At 47.9% G+C, this 21,718-nt stretch overlaps 1 protein-coding gene across 1 annotated transcript; it reads left to right on the forward strand.

Annotated features, from left to right (window-relative positions):
- The first annotated feature begins 68 nt into the window (after positions 1 to 68).
- On the forward strand, positions 69 to 15,365 carry LOC139575588 (uveal autoantigen with coiled-coil domains and ankyrin repeats-like). Its single transcript, XM_071400692.1, has 11 exons — positions 69 to 544; positions 1,507 to 1,548; positions 2,682 to 2,789; positions 3,041 to 3,073; positions 3,326 to 3,418; positions 3,563 to 3,593; positions 3,702 to 3,751; positions 4,208 to 6,958; positions 8,628 to 8,783; positions 10,043 to 10,108; positions 13,177 to 15,365. Exons 1-11 carry the CDS (start codon positions 524 to 526, stop codon positions 13,246 to 13,248), a joined length of 3,423 nt encoding a protein of 1,140 aa, XP_071256793.1. The 5' UTR covers positions 69 to 523; the 3' UTR covers positions 13,249 to 15,365.
- The last annotated feature ends 6,353 nt before the right edge of the window (positions 15,366 to 21,718 follow it).

Genomic DNA, 21,718 nt, shown 5'->3' on the forward strand with positions numbered 1-21,718 from the left:
AGGTAAAGGGCCCACTCAACTAGAACCCTAGGTAATTTGCATCTAATCAAATTCCATTCTTTAGCTCTTTAGTCTACATTTGTCAGAAACTAGAATTGCTTGTTCTCCTCGTATCTTGTGCAGCATCAGCCATTTACCTTACTTAACAATTATCTTGTTGTGGCAAATTGATGTCCTTGGTTTCTGGGAGGCGGCTTTAGATGGCTTCATCGGATTTCTCCAACACCTGTTGTTTGTTTTCACGCTCAGTGCTTATTTGAGATTGGTTTCTCATCAAGCCTTTAATCATCATTACTCTGGCATAATTGCTTTTTTTGCATAAAATCTTTATGCCCATGTGAAAGTACTGTCCTTGTATCACTTCATTTCAACTTCTCTCCTCAGTCTCCTGAAAGACTTGGTTATGAGAAAACACATTGTATAGATGAAGTCATGAACGATATGAGTGACGGGCTGCTCTGACGTGTGTAAACGGACCCTTTCATTGTTTCTCATTGTATCCACAGCAAAAGAAGCTGCCAAGATGGAGCAGAAAAAGCGACAGGTAACAAAGCAGCGCTCACTTTAATTGCCAACCTTCATACAGATTTCTGTGCACGGAGATGAACTATCAGCTTTAAAACAACACACATCTCCACAGAAAAGATCTCCTAGACCCTAGGGCAATGCCTCTTTCCTGCTATGTTGCCTTTTGAGCTGTTGATTAGACTGTAGTTGTTATTATTGAGCTGTATAGTAATCGCTTGACATTTCAACTGTTATTTTCTCTGGGTGAATCCATTGTTGAAAATGGTGAGCCGGCTCATAGGCTTACCAAAGATTTGACGTGAGCTCCAAGCAAATAGGATGGGCTTTTATTATTGATTCTGTTAACACTTCCTCGTCAAGGCACTTCCTGGGTCATGTGTTCTGTATACATGGAGCGATAGACGGTATCTGTGAGTTCTGAACGAGCCGATCCCAACAATACTTCTTAAGTTCAGTTTCTGCTCTATTGAATCTGACCACATTCACCACTCATTGATTTAATATTGAATCTGACTACATTCACCACTCATTGATTTAATATTGAATCTGACCACATTCACCACTCATTGATTTAATATTGAATCTGACCACATTCACCACTCATTGATTTAATATTGAATCTGACCACATTCACCACTCATTGATTTAATATTGAATCTTGAATAGAGACGGTCACAAGTGTTTTTACAAAGTCCCTGTTGTGTTGAAGCTGTTTGCTTAATGGTGTATTATCATACGGTAAACAGTGAGCTGTCATGTTTTACACTGTTTCCTGTGGAGGCCAAGTGACACACACTCCGACATTCAGTTGGACATTACTGCCACCTAGTGACGAGATGGATAATCGCAGTTCATTCCCTAATATCACTACCACCAGAGATACTGTATATAAGGAAATCTCTTACCCTGCTACTACTAGCCATCAGCCCCCCCCTCCCCCAGTCAATCATGGCTAAACGATAACCTGTGTGTCCACAGCACTCAGTGGAGATGACTGAACAGGCCGAAGCCAACGTGAGGGTGAGTACAATTGTTTTTCTCTGCGTACATTCAATATTGAATTTGATAGGCCGGCTACATTGAGTTTGACCTCGTAGTCCTTTGTGATGGACAGGGATGTAATTACCCAGTCTGAATGTATGAGGACATTAAGCAAGATGTACTAAGCAGTATGTAGGGGAATCTATAGGCTGGCCTGAGCATCCGCGTGACACGATTCTACAATGTCCAGGATAATTGAAGGTACTAGTGAATTTGTATTTACTGTTGGATCTAATTAAACAGATCTATAGATGATTTCAACTCAGCGGTTACTGTCCGCCCTGAGATTGGAAGGTTGGGGGTTCGATCCCAGGTCAAGTCACACCAGAGACTCTAAAAATGGACCTGATGCCGCTCTGCTTGGCACTCAGCATTAAGAAGATGGATTGGGGGTAAAGGCGTCCGTATGCTTCCCAGCTGAAACAATTCGGGAAGAGTTTGTGTGTATGTTATATTTTGTGCCGTTTTTGTTAGTTTTTGACTTCGGTGAGGGTTTTTTCGGCTGTTCGGGCACACAAAATGTTTTCTAGAGGCAAGCCAAGTTCGGAGTTGAGGTCTACGCCCCTTCGTCGGTGATTGGTCAACAGTAGAGGTTCTTCAATGAGAGACGACTCATTTTCATGCCCATTTCTTCATTGAGAAATACTGCACCAGACATCTTAGTTACATGTAAAATTGCGCGACTATGATCTTCTCGGCAAAAACGTCATAATGAATTTCTTCAGATATCTTAGATTAATTCTGACTATTTTCAGTAAGTGTATACTGGCTTCGGCATCTCAAAATGGACAAACAGTTATATTGCTGTGTTTTTCTCATTTTTAAAGCGAATGTCTTTTAAGGGAGTATGTAAGCAACTCTCGTTTGGTTCGGGTTGCCGAGTTCAGCTAGGCGCCAGCCAAACCGAGGCATGCTGACGCGTTAAGGCCCTTTGACAGACTAGCATCCTGCCCAGGGGGTGTACATGTACTTCAAGCTGACTCATGCTACAGAAACATTTGATAGGATCCTGTCCTATGGGCTGTTCTGGCTTGGAGACGGGTTACTTAGAGATCTGTGTGATTTGACTTGTAAATGGATTGTGACTTCTAATGGTGTGTGATGTTTGTCAGGACCTGGAGAGACAGAACGAGAGCCAGCAGGAGACTCTGAGGAAGTTTCACCTGGAGCAGAGGGCTCTGATGGACAAGGTCAAGCTACTGCAGCAGCAGCTCAGTCAGGTACACAGACAGACAGACAGACAGACAGACAGACAGACAGACAGACAGACAGACAGACAGACAGACAGAGACAGACAGAGTAGTGTAGACAACTTCTAGACTAACACGGAAAGTCACTGAGAAGGTAATCAAACACAGTTTGTGCTTCAAGAAAAAGTAAAAACTTGGACGGTGACAGGCACTATATATGGTAATGAGTTGTTTGTCAAACCCTCTGATACTTAACTTGTAATCCTCTATATCCTGTGCAGGAAAAACATACAGTGGAATGCATCCATAAAGAGGTAAGGACAGCCACATAACTCAATTGTTTGGGGTGGGAAGAAAAAATGGAACGTTTTACCTATAGATTAGAGAGATGAATTAGCATGCCTGTTGGTTTGTGGATGTCTGGGTGTTTGTGAGAATGTGGAAAGATTTGATTGGATACCATGCCATAGCTGTATTCATCTGAAAGTTATTGTCCTCAAATGCAACCAAAGTTGCAAGGCTGTTGATCTGCTCTAAAGCTCCACGTTGTGTTTGTGCTGAATTAGAGGGAACAGCTGAAGCTCTTACTGAGTGCCAAAGACAGGGAGGAGGGGGCTCGGGCCCCAGAGACTGTCAAAGTTCAGCTCAGGAGCCACATGGTGAGGGACCACAGCCAAATGCCAACCCTGTTACAGCATATGAAATCATCATGGGGTTTTACATAATAATAATACGAGCTCTTGCTTAGGTTGTCTAAGGTTATGTGTTAATGTGAACATACTGTATGTTCTATGTGTTTTCAGGGGGACTACTCTGGCCAGTCTGTTATCAAAGGTGAGTGAGATCTCTTGAAATTTGAGATATCAGAGAATAAGAGATACAATCAGAGGATCTGAATTAAAAAAGACCTCTTCTGAATCATCTCTGTATTTGTTTTGGCAGGAAAAGACAACGTCCTCGTCAAACAATCTCAAAGCCTGGATTCAGCGCAGGTAAACCTGACTTCTTTGTTTTTCTAGAGCATTATGGCCCGCAATGAAAAGGTAACTGTCATGAAGTATGTAACACACGCAGACCATATCTGCTGTGTATTCTAGTCCAGTCAGCAACCATGAGCTTATCAGCTCTCTGACAGCCAAATATACGGCTGAAATCTCATTTCGTCCTGTCAGCTGTTTGTCCCCCAGCAAATGAGAGATTTATTCTCTTAAACCACTGCAGGTAGTTTAAAAATTTTGGGCTCAACTTTTAAATTGATATTTTTTTATCCTATTGTAGCCTTCACATCTTCTCAGTATTCTCGTGTCGCTATAGTGGAACTGACTAAGTCAGCTCTCATTGCAAAACCAATATTGGACTGACACTGCTGTTAGTGAGAAATAGGTGTGCGAAGTGTATGTAAATTGCACAATCATTCCACACACATGAAACTTTTGTTCCTGCTGTAGGTGCTGCAGTCGTCCGGTCTTTCGCACTCACTGTCCCGTCCCCTGGAGCTTGCGGGACGTCCTGGTGTGGGCTGGGACCCAGTCGAGGAAGTGGAGGCCCTGCGGCGCGAGCTGGAGACGGTGAGGAGGCGGCAGCAGACTGCCGAGGAAGAGGCTCTTCGCCTGCAGGCGGCACTGGCCCGCAAAAGCCAGGAGTGCCAAGAGCTGGCCCAGAGCCGGGAGACCATCCAGCGGCAGGCAGACCGGCAGGTCCAGGAGCTGGAGGAGGCACTGGGGGACGTCCAGAAGAGGATGCTGGACTCTGAAGCCAAGGTCAAGCAGCTCCAGGCCCACGTGGTGGCGGTCAAGGAGCACCTAGGAGGCCAGGCGGCCGATGAGCTCCGTGCCCAGCTCCACGATGTCAAGGCCAAGTATGAGGGCGCCTCGGCCGAGGTGGGGCGCGTGCGTAACCACCTGAAGCAGAGTGAGAAGGCCCTGGAGGAGTACAAGAGCAGCGAGGCCAAGCTGGCGGTGGAGGCAGAGCGGCTGGGCCTGGAGCTGACTGCCTTGCGGGAGGAGAGGGATGAGCTGGCAGAGGCTCTGCTGGACATGGAGGCCCTCATTAAGGAGACCCAGGCACGGCAGGGAGAGAAGGTTGTGCCGGCAGAGAAGTTCGACAACATGAAGAACCTGTTGAGCAATGCGGTGGATGAGAAGGAGCGTCAGCTGGCAGAGCTGCGGGAGGACTATGACCGTGTGCTGGAGGAGGTGGCCGAGCTACACAGGGAAATGGACAGCCAGCCTGCCCAGGCCGGGACAGGGGCGGTCCCTCTGCAGGAGCATGAGAGGATGAGGACGACCCTGGAGGAACAGAGTTCCTCCCTGAAGAGGAGGCTGGCGGACATAACTGCCAAGAGCCAGGCACTGATCCGCCAGGTAGAGGAGAGCGAGGAGGAGCGGGAGATGCTCCAGGAGCAGCTGGAGGAGCTCAATAGCAGGGTGGAGGCCAACTTCATCCCCCTCAAGGCCCACGAAGAGGCCAAGAGCGCCCTGGAGAGAGCTGTGGAGGAGCTAGAGGAGAGGCTGGTGGAGGCCGCAGAAAGGAACGGCCAGGCCGAGGTGCAGATCCAGAGGCTACAAACGGAGAGGGTCACCCTGTGTGAGAGCGTCACCAGCCTACAGAGCGCTACCGTGCCCTCCGAGAAGTTCCGGAGCGAAGTGGGTGCCCTGAATGCTCGCAACGCTGAACTGGTGAAGGAACTGGAAGTGCTCCAGAAGAGGTTTGAAGAGAGAGAGAAGGAGCTGGCCCAGGTCACTGCCAAGAACCAGTCTCTGAAACAGAGCCTAAATGGAGAGTACGTGTCCAGAGAGAAACATGAGCAAGTGAATATGGAGCTGAGTGCTGCTTTGGAGAAGGCCAAGGCTGAGCTCTCCAAACTGGAGATGGAGGGCAAAGAAAGTGAGGAAGAGTTGCAGAAGGTGAGAGAGGGTAGTGCAGAGTTGAAAGAGAAGCTGGAGAATGTTCAGGTGATGATCGAAAATGACTATGTGTGCCTTATAGACCATGAAGCTGTAAGGGTTAAGTTGAGCAATGCTGTTGTTGAGGCGGAGCATCAGGCCAAAGAGGCGTTGGCAAGCTACCAGTCTGCGCAAGATGGGACAGTAAAGCTTCACCAAGAAATGGAGGCGCAGAAGAAAGAACTAGACACCATCCAGGAAGCTATCCAGGCCAAGTTTGTCCCGTTGACTGTCATAGAGGAGAGGGAGAACTCCTACAACACCAAGCTGAAAGACTTGACAGGAAAGCTCTCGGAGATGCAAGAGAAGTACAACCAGGAGAAGTTGGAGGGGGAACGTCACAAGCAGGAGAAAGAGAAACTGAAAGTGCAGATGGAGTCTGTGCAGCAGAGAATGGAGACAGGCTTTGTCGCCAGTGAAAAACACAAGGAGGTGGAAGATGAGTACAGGGGTAAAATGGAGGAGCTGACGCTGAGGTTGGTGGACCTGGAGCAGCAGTACAAAGACGTGACTGTGCAGAGGGCCGAGCTGGAGGAGCAGAACGCCCTGTGTAACACTGACATCCAGAGCCTGCAACAGCGCCTGGAATCCGAGTCGGCCCGGCTGGAACACTATGAGACCGAGCACCGAGCCCTGAGGGGCACCATCCAGCAAGCCCAGGACGAGTGCCAGAAAGCCAGGGAGGCCCAGCGTGGGGAGGCCCAGAGGGCCTGCGCCTTGGAGAAGGAGCTCCAGGGATGCTCCGGGGACCAGGCCGTCCTCCTGCAGCAGCATGCTCAGGCCAAGGAGGCCCTGGAGGGGCAGGTGGCCCAGCTACTCGCTTCCCTTCGCCAGGAGCAGGAGACCAGCGCCCAGAGGGCCCAGAACGTGGCAGCCCTGCAGTCAGAGATGCTCCGGGCCACCCAGGCCCTGGAGGAACTTGGAGGAAGAGAGGACCAGTTGAGCCAGGTGAAAGCCGAGAAGCAACGTCTGCAGGAAGAGACGGCGGCGTTGGGGGAGAGGCTATCTGGGCTGGCGGAGCAGTGCGAGGTGCTCCATCGTGAGGTGGCCCAGGCCAGGGAGGACGAGAGCAGGGCCAGGGAGGACAAGGCCAGGGCCAGGGTGGAAACTGAGGCCCTGCAGGAGAAGAGCAACACCATGGATAAGGAGATCCGGGAGCTGAAGGAGAGGTACGAGGAGTCGCTCAGCACCATCGGGGAGTTCCAGAGGAGGATCCAGATGTCGGCCGAGCAGACCGAGGTCAAAGACAAGAAGGTAGGAGAAATATTCTGCATTGATTTGTTGGCCATTTTTACCTAAACCTAAATGTACAGTACCAGCCAAAAGTGGACACACCTACTCATTCAAGGGTTTTTATTTGTACAATTTTCTACATTGTAGAATAATAGTGAAGACATTGAAACTATGAAAGAACACAAATGGAATCATGTAGTAACCCAAAAAAACTAATAAAAATATATTTGAGATTCTATAAAGTACACTCTTGGCATTCTCTCAACCAGCTTCTTGAGGAATGCTTTTCCAACAGTCTTGAAGGAGTTCCCACAAATGCTGAGCACTTGTTAGCTGCTTTTCCTTCACTCTGAGGTCCAACTCATCCCAAACCATCTCAATTGGATTGAGGTCGGGTGATTGTGGAGGCCAGGTCATCTGATGCAGCACTCCATCACTCTCCTTCTTGGTCAACTTGCCCTTACACAGCCTGGATGTGTATTTTGTGTCATTGTCCTGTTAAAAAACAAATAGTCCCACTAAACGCAAACCAGATGGGATGGCGTATCGCTACAGAATGCTGTGGTAGCCATGATGGTTAAGTGTGATTTGAATTCTAAATGAATCACCGACAGTGTCACCAGCAAAGCACCATCACACCTCCTCCTCCATGCTTCACGGTGGGAACCACACATGTAGAGATCATCCATTCACCTACTCTGCGTCTCACAAAGACAAGTTGGTTGGAACTAAAAAATCACAAATTTGGACTCTTCAGACCAAATGACAGATTTCCAACGATCTAACTCGTGTTTCTTGGCCCAAGCAAGTCTCTTCTTATTGGTGTCCTTCAGTAGTGGTTTCTTTGCAGCAATTCGATCATGAAGGCCTGATTCACGCAGTCTCCTCTGAACAGTTGATGTTGAGACATGTCTGTTACTTGAACTATGAAGCATTTATTTGGGCAGCAATCTGAGGGTGCTGTTAACTATAATGAGCTTATCCTCGCAGCAGAGGTAACTCTGGGTTTTCCTTTCCTGTGGCGGTCCTCATGAGAGCCAGTTTCATCATAGTGCTTGATGGTTTTTGCGACTGCACTTGAAGAAACTTTCAAAGTTCTTGACATTTTCCTGATTGACTGTCATTTCTCTTTGCTTATTTGAGCTGTTCTTGCCATAATATGGACTTGCTCTTTTACCAAATAGGGCTATCTTCTGTATACCACCTCTACCTTGTCACAACACAACTGATTGTCTCAATCAGAAGGTAAGAAATTCCACAAATGTACTTTTAACAAGGTACACCTGTTAATTGAAATGCATTCCAGGTGACTACCTCAATAAGCTGGTTGAGAGAATGCCAATAATGTGCAAAGCGGTCATCAAGGCAAAGGGTGGCTACTTTGAAGAATCTCAAATACATTTTGATTTGTTTAACACTTTTTTGGTTACTACATGAATCCATATGTATTATATCATAGTTTTGATGTCTTATTCTACAATGCAGAAAATAGTAAAAAATACCCTGGAAATGAGTTGGTGTCTCAACTTTTGACTGTATTTACATTTGGTAAGATGTAAATTTCTCCGTTTTTAGTTCTGTTAAGAAGTTTGGTGGTTTTTCTGCCAATACTTTGGTCCGTTGATATGAGGTTTTCTAAACATGTAGATAGTTCTGTATATTCTGGTGCTAACAGCTTTGTGTGTTTCAGATCAGCGAGCTGTTGACGGACGTGGAGAGACTGAAGCAGGCCCTCAACGGTCTGTCCCAGCTGGCCTACGCTGGCAACGCTGCACCCAATAAGAGACAGATGCAGCACATCGACACACTCCAGGCCCAGATCAAGAGCCTGCAGCAGCAGCTGGCTGTGAGTGTGTACACACACACACACACACTGCAGATGTAGTGGATGGCAGCCAGTTGTAGCTGACGTAGCATTTCTGTGACATTGCCCTTATTTGACAGTTTAAAACATACACACAGAACACCTGTACATTTTAGAACTTGTCAGGGATGACACAAAGTCAATGACTTATTTCTGTTGTGGTCCCTTAAATTGTGTGAAGCTGTAACAATTGCCTTGCCGACATAGTGTACATACTTGATTGTATTGACATTTTATACTCATGACAGACAATGACCTATAACATGGTGTCATGTCAATACGCTGCACTAACACCATAATCAGTCACTCAGTACTCTCTGGCTCCAAACATAATGGACTCGTTAGTCGGGACGAAAGCATTTTTTCAGTCCAGCGTTAGTTACCGATAATGGGATGTCATTATCTTCGTTAATTACCTTGATGACATAGAGGTTTGGTCCAGACATGATTGATCCTCCTCCTACAGTTAGTTACTGTAAATGAACCCATTCCCTGTGGATCTATCCGTACATCAGACAGAACATCTGTGTCAGTGCTCTTACATACCCAAGACTATTTGTCTGTCGTATAATTACAGTAACACTCTCGCTGTGTGGTATTACAGCCCATTTACCGCTGAGCTGGAAACTATGCGAGACTGAACAAAACAAATGTCTGTGCACCTGATTTTCAAGGACGACCTCTGCATTCCTCTCTGTCAGCTCACTATGAGCCTTTGAAATGATGGAGGCAGAGAATGAACTGGTGTACTTTTTTTGAAGTCGGGTCTAGCGGCTAGCCAGAACCCAGATGAAAAGAAAATGAGGTCCATATTAGAATCCTGAAAACGTCATTACTCATGCTCTGATGTGAACCCACGGTTGGGCCCACGTTTTGATTTGGAGTTCGCTTTCTTGGCTCTTTCGTTCGATGTTGGCAGTCTTCAGGAAAATATGGATGCCATCTATTTTGCTGTGAAAGACAGGCGTATTTCAGAGGTGCGTGGTAAGGTGGAGCCAGGCAGGCGGAGTCCCTTTGTGTAGTGTCTGCCAGGTCAGCCCATAGTGGGCCTGTACTCATCATATCTCTTGTCCTCTCTCTCGCTCTCTCTCTCTCTCTCTCTCTCTCTCTCTCGCTCTCTCTCGCTCTCTCTCGCTCGCTCTCTCTCGCTCTCTCTCGCTCTCTCTCGCTCTCTCTGTCCTCTCTCGCTCTCTCTCCTCTCTCTCTCCCCCCCTCTCCCCCCCCCCCCTCTCTCTTCACAGGATGCTGAGAGTCAACACAGAGAGGTGGTTTCAATTTATAGAACTCATCTCCTCAGTGCAGCACAGGTCAGTGTGTCTCTTTTAGTCATTTCTAGTTAAAGTAAAATAACACACAGGCCTCCCTGGCATCTCTTGCATTTTAGTTGCCCAGCAACTTCCTGAAGACAAATAATATATCTGAAAATAAATGTTATTGTTGATACGATAGCGTCCTAAATGTCTGAGGCTGATGACACCAGTAAGACTGGCCCATAGCCCACACTGCTGACGACCCCAGTAAGACTGGCCCATAGCCCACACTGCTGACGTCCCCAGTAAGACTGGCCCATAGCCCACACTGCTGACGACACCAGTAAGACTGGCCCATAGCCCACACTGCTGACGACCCCAGTACGACTGACCCATAGCCCACACTGCTGACGTCCCCAGTAAGACTGGCCCATAGCCCACACTGCTGACGTCCCCAGTAAGACTGGCCCATAGCCCACACTGTTGACGACACCAGTAAGACTGGCCCATAGCCCACACTGCTGACGACCCCAGTAAGACTGGCCCATAGCCCACACTGTTGACGACACCAGTAAGACTGGCCCATAGCCCACACTGCTGACGACCCCAGTAAGACTGGCCCATAGCCCACACTGCTGACGACACCAGTAAGACTGGCCCATAGCCCACACTGCTGACGACACCAGTAAGACTGGCCCATAGCCCACACTGCTGACGACCCCAGTAAGACTGGCCCATAGCCCACACTGCTGACGACACCAGTAAGACTGTCCCATAGCCCACACTGCTGACGACACCAGTAAGACTGGCCCATAGCCCACACTGTTGACGACACCAGTAAGACTGGCCCATAGCCCACACTGCTGACGACCCCAGTAAGACTGGCCCATAGCCCACACTGCTGACGACACCAGTAAGACTGGCCCATAGCCCACACTGCTGACGACACCAGTAAGACTGGCCCATAGCCCACACTGCTGACGACCCCAGTAAGACTGGCCCATAGCCCACACTGCTGACGACACCAGTAAGACTGGCCCATAGCCCACACTGCCGACGACACCAGTAAGACTGGCCCATAGCCCACACTGCTGACGACACCAGTATGACTGACCCATAGCCCACACTGCTGACGACACCAGTAAGACTGGCCCATAGCCCACACTGTTGACGACACCAGTAAGACTGGCCCATAGCCCACACTGCTGACGACACCAGTAAGACTGGCCCATAGCCCACACTGCTGACGACCCCAGTAAGACTGGCCCATAGCCCACACTGCTGACGACACCAGTAAGACTGGCCCATAGCCCACACTGCTGACGACACCAGTAAGACTGACCCATAGCCCACACTGCTGACGACACCAGTAAGACTGGCCCATAGCCCACACTGCTGACGACACCAGTAAGACTGGCCCATAGCCCACACTGCTGACGTCCCCAGTAAGACTGGCCCATAGCCCACACTGCTGACGACACCAGTAAGACTGGCCCATAGCCCACACTGCTGACGACACCAGTAAGACTGGCCCATAGCCCACACTGCTGACGACACCAGTAAGACTGGCCCATAGCCCACACTGCTGACGACACCAGTAAGACTGGCCCATAGCCCACACTGCTGACGACACCAGTAAGACTGGCCCATAGCCCACACTGCTGACGTCCCCAGTAAGACTGGCCCATAGCCCACACTGCTGACGACACCAGTAAGACTGGCCCATAGCCCACACTGTTGACGACACCAGTAAGACTGGCCCATAGCCCACACTGCTGACGACACCAGTAAGACTGACCCATAGCCCACACTGCTGACGACACCAGTAAGACTGACCCATAGCCCACACTGCTGACGACACCAGTAAGACTGGCCCATAGCCCACACTGCTGACGACACCAGTAAGACTGGCCCATAGCCCACACTGTTGACGACACCAGTAAGACTGACCCATAGCCCACACTGCTGACGACACCAGTAAGACTGGCCCATAGCCCACACTGTTGACGACACCAGTAAGACTGGCCCATAGCCCACACTGCTGACGACACCAGTAAGACTGGCCCATAGCCAACACTGCTGACGACACCAGTAAGACTGACCCATAGCCCACACTGCTGACGACACCAGTAAGACTGACCCATAGCCCACACTGCTGACGACACCAGTAAGACTGACCCATAGCCCACACTGCTGACGACACCAGTAAGACTGACCCATAGCCCACACTGCTGACGACACCAGTAAGACTGGCCCATAGCCCACACTGCTGACGACACCAGTAAGACTGGCCCATAGCCCACACTGCTGACGACCCCAGTAAGACTGGCCCATAGCCCACACTGTTGACGACACCAGTAAGACTGGCCCATAGCCCACACTGCTGACGACACCAGTAAGACTGGCCCATAGCCCACACTGCTGACGACCCCAGTAAGACTGGCCCATAGCCCACACTGCTGACGACACCAGTAAGACTGGCCCATAGCCCACACTGCTGACGACACCAGTAAGACTGACCCATAGCCCACACTGCTGACGACACCAGTAAGACTGGCCCATAGCCCACACTGCTGACGACACCAGTAAGACTGGCCCATAGCCCACACTGCTGACGACACCAGTAAGACTGGCCCATAGCCCACACTGCTGACGACACCAGTAAGACTGGCCCATAGCCCACACTGCTGACGACCCCAGTAAGACTGGCCCATAGCCCACACTGCTGACGACACCAGTAAGACTGGCCCATAGCCCACACTGCTGACGACACCAGTAAGACTGGCCCATAGCCCACACTGCTGATGACCCCAGTAAGACTGGCCCATAGCCCACACTGCTGACGACCCCAGTACGACTGGCCCATAGCCCACACTGCTGACGACACCAGTAAGACTGGCCCATAGCCCACACTGCTGACGTCCCCAGTACGACTGGCCCATAGCCCACACTGCTGACGACACCAGTAAGACTGGCCCATAGCCCACACTGCTGACGTCCCCAGTACGACTGGCCCATAGCCCACACTGCTGACGACACCAGTAAGACTGGCCCATAGCCCACACTGCTGCCATAACTGTGAAATAGGGGACAAGTGGATGATCTCAAAGCTGTTGTTGTTTCAGGGCCACATGGATGAGGACGTCCAAGCCGCCCTGCTGCAGATCATCCGCATGAGACAGGAGTTTGTCTGCTAAAAGTCCATTCAGCATCAACAAAACACCACCCGCTGACTCAAATCCACCATTCACACAGCCCCAGCTACAGAGCACCCCCCCGCTGTGGCCCCTGTGGGCGCCTGGCGAGTGTGAGTGTGTGTTGGGATTGTGTGTGTCTGTGTGTGTCGGGTGTGGGAAGAGATCCATGTTAGTATTCAAACATAATCCTCCCTATATGTCTAGATTGGTTTGTGTGTTTCAACAGAAACTAAGACCAAGTGTTGTGGGTGGACATAGATATACAGTAGATATACGGTAGATAGAGAGGGTAAGGGTAGACGATGGGTTGTACCTTAGCTAGGTGGATAAACCTCAGCATAGGTGATGACTCAGTGGGATACTGTAGCTGGTGACCAATAGAATGTACTAATGTCCTTTGAAAACATGAGCATGATGAACTGCCTATGCAGGCCTTTCTCTTCCTGACTACTCTGTTAAGGCTCCATGAATCAGGATATTCAATGCCTAGCTGGCAAGTCTCTGAAAGGAAACTCTTCTTAGATGGAATGTAGGTAAATCTCCTCTAGGACTGTATGGGTTTAGCATGATATTAGGGTCTTGTGTGGTGGGGGGGATTGGCCACTGCTTAGATTATCCTCCTGACGTCGCAGCAGTGAAACGGATCTGAAAACACAAGCAGCAAAGTCCGCTGTTAACTCACATTCCCCCGTGGCGATCGACTCCCTCCCGTCTTTCGTCTTCATCTTTTGAGGTTCTATGGTTAATTGTAGAACCATGCCCTGGTCATTTCAAACAGGAACCCCCTGAAGTCACCTACTCATTCAGTTTGGGAGCAGGACTCCTCCATGTTGGGGCATTGGGCACAGCGACTGTTTCCCTGAAGGTCCAAACGTTATCTTGATTCTTTTCACTGAATCGTACACTCCTCAAGCAGTGTCTTTAAGCCATTGTTCCCACACAAACAAGGTGAATGTGGGGCTCTGCACATTCTGGATTTGACTCAAGGAGTGTTCGCAAACAACACTGTAGCCCAATCTTAAGACGAACCTTAACCCCTACCATGAACCTTAACCCCTACCATTATGGTGGTCACAGATCTGAAGGAACAGGATAGGTTTAAGACAGTGACTCTATCAGGGCAACCTACATGTTGATGACTTGGAGCAATCTGCATATTGCTTACACCTATCCAGTCCTCCTTCAGATCGGCAAAAAAACACCATAGGCTGGGAGTTTTGGACAGGGGTTCTAGAAAGGGGCCTTGGCTGTGTCCTAGTGTTTGCGGTGCAGTGTCTCCTGTTGCTGGAGCGAGAGTGCCCTCTAGTGGGGAGACTTGGCAGGCCAAGTTGACTGATGTATTCATTTGACTAGTGTTTTGTTGTTGTTGTCTTGTCGTGGTTCATTTTAGTGGTCTCTGAGAGTGGAGCAAGTCTCTTGTGCCTTTACACTGATATCTTTTTCATGGCTTTGTACTACTTTGATTAAAAAACAACGTTGGTGTAACAATGAAATTCAGCAGGTCTGGAGTAGAAAGTCACAGAACACCCTGCTTTAGGGGAACAGTTAGGATGTCGTTCTCTAGGGATACTACCAATCCCTCTATTTATATGGATGGAGAAGTCTAAGGTTGCGTCTGAAATGGCACGTTATTCACTATATAGTGCACTGCTTTTGACCAGGAGGTCTAAAGTAGTCCACTGTGTAGTAGGGTTCCGTTTGGGACACACGTATTGCTTAGCGTAACAATATGAAGAAGCTCAGTGATGCTTTTGTCTAACATGCTTTGCAAAGCATATAGAAATATATATGAATCAGTTTCATACTAAATCCTCTATATATTACTGCTATAAAACAATTACCAAGTTACTAAAATGTGATTTCTGAAATGTGATTTTGAAATGAACATAAAAACAGATTAATTTAAAATTAGGTTCTTTTTTTTTCTCCTTTGTCTTTTTAATTTGAGGATGATGAAATAACTCTGTCTCCAATAACAGCATCTACAAGTTGAATCCAGTTATTTTATATTGAGACCATTATGTTGAAATTGGTTGTTTTCTTTTTTTCTTCTTGCAAGGATATATTTTTGTTTGTGAATTAGTGTTAAAAACATAAATAAAAGTACCTAACTTAGAGCTATGTCTTGTTGATTTCCTTCCTCCACACAATATGAAGACGCAATACGATGCTTCAATATACCTGGTGATGGTAATGTATTGATTTCGAGCCAGCACAGTACGGTTTGGGTCGGCCCTATAGTGGGAATCAGCCCCCACAGTACGGTTTGGGTCGGCCCTATAGTGGGAATCAGCCCCCACAGTACGGGTTTGGGTCGGCCCTATAGTGGGAATCAGCCGCCACAGTACGGGTTTGGGTCGGCCCTATAGTGGGAATCAGCCCCCACAGTACGGGTTTGGGTCGGCCCTATAGTGGGAATTAGCCACCACAGTACGGGTTTGGGTCGGCCCTATAGTGGGAATCAGCCCCCACAGTACGGTTTGGGTCGACCCTATAGTGGGAATCAGCCCCCACAGTACGGGTTTGGGTCGACCCTATAGTGGGAATCAGCCCCCACAGTACGGGTTTGGGTCGGCCCTATAGTGGGAATCAGCCCCCACAGTACAGGTTTGGGTCAGCCCTATAGTGGGAATCAGCCCCCACACTACGGGTTTGGGTCGGCCCTATAGTGGGAATCAGCCCCCACTGTACGGGTTTGGGTCGGCCCTATAGTGCATTCGGAAAGTATTCAAACCCCTTGACTTTTCCCACATTTTGTTACGTTACAGCCTTATTCTAAAATGTATTAAATACGTTTTTTTCCCTCATCAATCCACACAAAATACCCCATAATGACAAAGCAAAAACAGGTTTTTAGAATTTGTACATTTATTAAAAATAAAACATATCACATTTACGTAAGTAATCAGACCCTTTACTCGGTGTTGAAGCACCTTTGGCAGCAATTTCAGCCTTGAGTCTTCTTGGGTACGACGCTACAAGCTTGGCACACCTGTATTTGGGGAGTTTCTCCCATTCTTCTCTGCAGATCCTCAAGCTCTGTCAGGTTGGATGGGGAGCGTCGCTGCACAGCTATTTTTTAGATCCCTCCAGAGATGTTTGATCGGGTTCAAGTCCAGGCTCTGGCTGGGTCACTCAAGGACATTGAGACTTGTCCCGAAGCCACTCCTGCGTTGTCTTGGCTGTGTGCTTAGGGTCGTTGTCCTGTTGGAATGGGAACCTTTGCCCCAGTCTCAGGCCCTGAGAGCTCTGGAGCAGGTTTTCATCAAGGATCTCTATACTTTTCTCCATTAATCTTTCCCTCAATCCTGACTAGTCTCCCAGTCTCTGCCGCTGAAAAACGTCCCCACAGCATGATGCTGCCACCACCATGCTTCACCGTAGGGATAGTGCCAGTTTCCTCCAGAAATGACACTTGGCATTCAGGTCAAAGAGTTCCATCTTGGTTTCATCAGACCTGAGAATCTTGTTTCTCATGGTCTGAGAGTCCTTTAGGTGCCTTTTGGCAAACTCCAAGCGTGCTGTCATGTGCCTTTTACTGAGGATTGGCTTCCGTCTGGCCACTCTACCATAAAGGCCTGATTGGTGGAGTGCTGCAGAGATGGTTGTCTTTCTGGAAGTTTCTTCCATCTCCACAGAGGAACTCTGGAGCTCTGTCAGAGTGACCATCAGATTCTTGGTCACCTCCCTGATCAAGGCCCTTCTCCCCCGATTGCTCAGACACAATCCTGTCTCGGAGCTCTACGGACGATTCCTTCGACCTCATAGCTTGGTTTTTGCTCTGACATGCACTGTAAACTGTGGGACCTTATAATAGACAGGTGTGTGCCTTTCCAAATCATGTCCAATCAATTTAATTTACCACAGGTGTGGACTCGAATCAAGTTGTAGAAACATAAAGGATGATCAATGGAAACAGGATGCACCTGAGCTCAGTTTAATAATAATAAATGAACATACATTTCTAAAACCTGTTTTTGCTTTGTCATTATGGGGTATTGTGATGTCATTATGGGGTATTGTGATGTCATTATGGGGTATTGTGATGTCATTATGGGGTATTGTGTGTAGATTGACGAGGGGGAAAATGATTGAAGTAATTTTAGATTAAGGCTGTAACATAACAAAAATGTGGAAAAAAATCAAGGGGTCTGAATACTATCCAAATGCACTGTATAGTAGGTATCAGCCAGCAACAGTGCAGTTGGGGTTGGCCCTATAGTGGGTATCAGCCAGCAACAGTGCAGTTGGGGTTGGCCCTATAGTGGGTATCAGCCAGCAACAGTGCAGTTGGGGTTGGCCCTATAGTGGGTATCAGCCAGCAACAGTGCAGTTGGGGTTGGCCCTATAGTGGGTATCAGCCAGCAACAGTGCAGTTGGGGTTGGCCCTATAGTGGGTATCAGCCAGCAACAGTGCAGTTGGGGTTGGCCCTATAGTGGGTATCAGCCAGCAACAGTGCAGTTGGGGTTGGCCCTATAGTGGGTATCAGCCAGCAACAGTGCAGTTGGGGTTGGCCCTATAGTGGGTATCAGCCAGCAACAGTGCAGTTGGGGTTGGCCCTATAGTGGGTATCAGCCAGCAACAGTGCAGTTGGGGTTGGCCCTATAGTGGGTATCAGCCAGCAACAGTGCAGTTGGGGTTGGCCCTATAGTGGGTATCAGCCAGCAACAGTGCAGTTGGGGTTGGCCCTATAGTGGGTATCAGCCAACTGTGTGGTGGGTAACAGAGGAGTGAGTTAACCATGTTATAGGCAGTATGCTATCCTGTCCCCTGTTTCCTCTGGTACTGCTAGTGGCTCTATCTCTCTCTTATTCTCTCTCTCATTCAATTTGCTTTATTGGCATGATGTAACAATGTACATATTGCCAGTGTCTGTCAGACACTGTCCCTCATCTTATGGCAGGCAGCAATGTAGTGCGCTGCCAACCCACAGCTCTCTGCGTCCTCCCCCAACAGCACGGGTAGCCTATTCTCATCAGAAAGGTATTTGAAACCTTCAATAAGTGTTTCAAAATTGGGGAAATGACACTCTAATTGTTTTTTGTTTTTAAAATTTTGTCAGGAAATGCAGCTCTGTCTCCGGTTCTGCTGTTGTGCAGTGGTTGCACAGCCTTTCCTCGTCCGGGAGCCAGGTTTTCCTGTGTCTACCCTTCTCAATGGCAAGGCTGTGCTCACTGAGCCTGTACTTTGTCAAGGTTTTGATCAGTAACCATGGTCAAATAGTTCGCCACAGTGTACTGTCCATTTAGGGACAGATAGCACTGCATTGTGCTTGTTTCCCAATAAGCAATGTACTTTTGTTTTGACTGTGTTGTAATTTGGTTTATTCTGATTGATTGGATGTTCTGGTCCTGAGGCTTCAGTGTGTTAGTAGAACAGGTTTGTGAACTCAGCCCCACGACCAGCTGGATGAGGGGACTATTTTCTTTGCTCAGCTCTTGGCATTGCAGGGCTTGGTAATGATATGAGATGGGGTCAGTTTCCAAAACTTAATTGCTCTTTTTTGAGGTTTTATTATTTGTGCCTAATTCTGCCCTGCGTGCGTTGTTGGTAGTTTTCCTCTGGAGAATCATACAAAACTCTGCATGCAGGGTTTCAATGGGGTGTTTGTCCCATTTGGTGAAATCTTGTTTTGCAAGTGGACCCCACACCTCGCTGCCATGAAGTGCAATTGGTTCAATGACACATTCAATTAGTTTTAGCCAAAGGTATTTCAATTAGAATGTATTTTTTAATGGCGTAGAATGCCATTGGTCTAATTCCCTGAGATCTGGATCTTCTCTGGAAAATCATTATTTTAGTATTTTTGGGGTTTACTGCCAGGGCCCAGGTCTGGCAGTACTGCACTAGCAGGTCCAGGTTCTGCTGTAGGCCATGTGCTGTGGGTGACAGCAAGCATAGGTCATCTGCGAAGAGCAGCCATTTAACCTCTGAATTGTGGAGACACCAGGGGCTGAGGATTTTTTATATATATATTTTTCTTAATCTCTCTCATCCTCTCTCTCTCTCTCATCCTCTCTCCCTGTCTCATCCCCTCTCTCTCTCTCTCTCTATCTCATCCCCTCTCTCTCTCTCTCTCTCATCCTCCCTCTCTCTCTCTTTCTCTTTCATCCTCTCTCTCGCTCTCATCCTGTCTCCTCTCTTTCTCATCCTCTCTCTCCGCTCTCTCTCTCTCTCTTCTCTCTCCTCTCTCCTCTCTCTCTCTCTCTCTCCTCTCTCCCCTCTCTCTCTTTCTCCTCTTCCCTCTGAGTGGGAGCAGTACAGTTCATGTGGTTTCACTTTAAACACAATCAACCCTGGAATGAGAGAAAGAGCCTCATACAGCTCTCACTTTTATCTTGTAGCTCTTAGACTGATTGATTCTCTTCTTTACCACGTTTAGTTTTTCTTCAAAGTGAAGAGAGATACAGTACATCTTACTAGAGAACAACCTTCCTATTTTGAAACAGGTTACAAGTCTAGCTTCTCTGGGATCCTAATTCCAAGTTCAACTTTTCCCCCGATGCCTTGAGATGGATGAAATCATACCTTGAAGGCAGATCTCATTGTGTCAGAGTGAGCAATGAGCTGTCGCCCACTCTTAGCTATGATGTGGGCGTGCCCCAAGGGTCAATACTGGGGCCCCTCCTGTTCAGCCTGTACATTAATGATCTGCCTTCTGTCTGTACTGGGTCTGAAGTTCAAATGTATGCAGATGATACAGTGATATATGTGCAAAGAGCAAACAACAAGCTGCACAATAACTCACTACTGTAATGGTCCAGGTTACAAAGTGGCTCAGTGACTCGTGTTTGCATCTCAATGTGAAAAAAACTGTTTGCATGTTCTTCACAAAGAGGGCAACAGATGCTACTGAGCCAGATGTCTATGTGTCAGGGGAGAAGCTCCAGGTGGTATCTGATTTTAAGTACCTTGGCATCATACTTGATTCCAACCGCTCTTTTAAGAAGCATGTGAAAAAGGTAATTCAAATAACCAAATTCAACCTAGCTAATTTCCGATTTATACGAATTGACTACAGAGGTAGCAAAACTGTACTTCAAATCTATGATACTCCCCCACTTAACATACTGCTTGACTAGTTGGGCCCAAGGTTGCTGTACAACATTAAAACCTATTTAGTCTGTCTACAAACAGGCTCTCAAAGTGCTTTATAGGAAGCCCAATAGCCATCATCACTGTTACATCCTCAGAAAGCATGAGCTCCTGAGTTGGGAAAATCTTGTGCAATAAACCGACACGTCTTGTATTCAAGATCCTAAATGGCCTGGCTCCACTCAGTATTTTTGTTAAGCAGAAAACCCAAACATATGGCAGCAGATCCACAAGGTCTGCCATGAGAGGTGACTGTATAGTTCCCTTAAGGAAAAGCACCTTTAGTAAATCCGCTTTCTCTGTGAGAGCTTCCCATGTCTGGTATACACTGCCATCAGACACACATAACTGCACCACATACCACACTTTCACAAAATGCATGAAGACATGGCTAAAGGTCAATCAGATTTGTGAACATAATCCCTAGCTGTGTATTGCCGCTTTCCATGTTGTCTGTTATCTGTAGCTTGTGAGGTGTGGAAACACTGTTGCTTTTATGAATTTTGTCTTGCTTCTTTTTGTTCTATGTTGCTCTGTCTGTATGCTACGTCTTGCTTGTCCTATGTTGCTCTGTTTGTATGCCATGTCTTGCTTGTCCTATGTTGCTCTGTGTGTGCTCACTGCTCAATGATTGTCTATATTGTAATTGTTTTTAATAACCTGCCCAGGGACTGCGGTTGAAAATTAGCCGGCTGGCTAAAACCGTCACTTTTACTGAAACGTTGATTAATGTGCACTGTCCCTGTAAAAAATAAAAGAACCTCAACAATAACTGAAGCCTCAGGTTGGTCCAGTACAATATGGATGGTTTAGAAGTTGTATGTCTGAATATAGTCAGATCTAAGGGCTTCAGTGTAAAATGGCCTGCTGTTAGTATAGTACACACTGTAGAATGTCTTCCAAGTTAGAGCTGCCTTTTTATTACAACCTTATCCATCTGTACCCTGCCACACACGCACCTTTTAACTGATACAAGACTTGAGGCTTGATTGCTGTAAGAGCCAAGGCAGACTGGTTTCACATGGCATACCCCCCCCCCCCCCCCCCACTCCCTTGGTTTTATGACTCTTTTATTTGCGGTCTGCTCTGAATAAGCTGTTCTCAGCAATTATGGCAAATACAATTCAATCTGTTTGGAGATTTCCCTTTAATCTCATTTCCAGGGTCCTAACCAGAACCAGCTGCCCCCCCACCCCCTCCTTTCCCCCTCTAAACATTCATCATCCCAGTAAAGATCACAGTGTTGTGATGTCGTTTCACCCCCCCCCTCCACCTCTTACCCTTCTCCTCCCCTCCTGTCTCTTGTTCAAACTGAACACTTGTAAAGGGGGGCTGACACACCCCTTCCACTGGGCTTTCCTGTGGTTTGTTACC

This window comes from Salvelinus alpinus, chromosome 5 (genome assembly GCF_045679555.1).
Source record: "Salvelinus alpinus chromosome 5, SLU_Salpinus.1, whole genome shotgun sequence".
In the NCBI taxonomy this organism is placed as follows: Eukaryota; Metazoa; Chordata; class Actinopteri; order Salmoniformes; family Salmonidae; genus Salvelinus; species Salvelinus alpinus.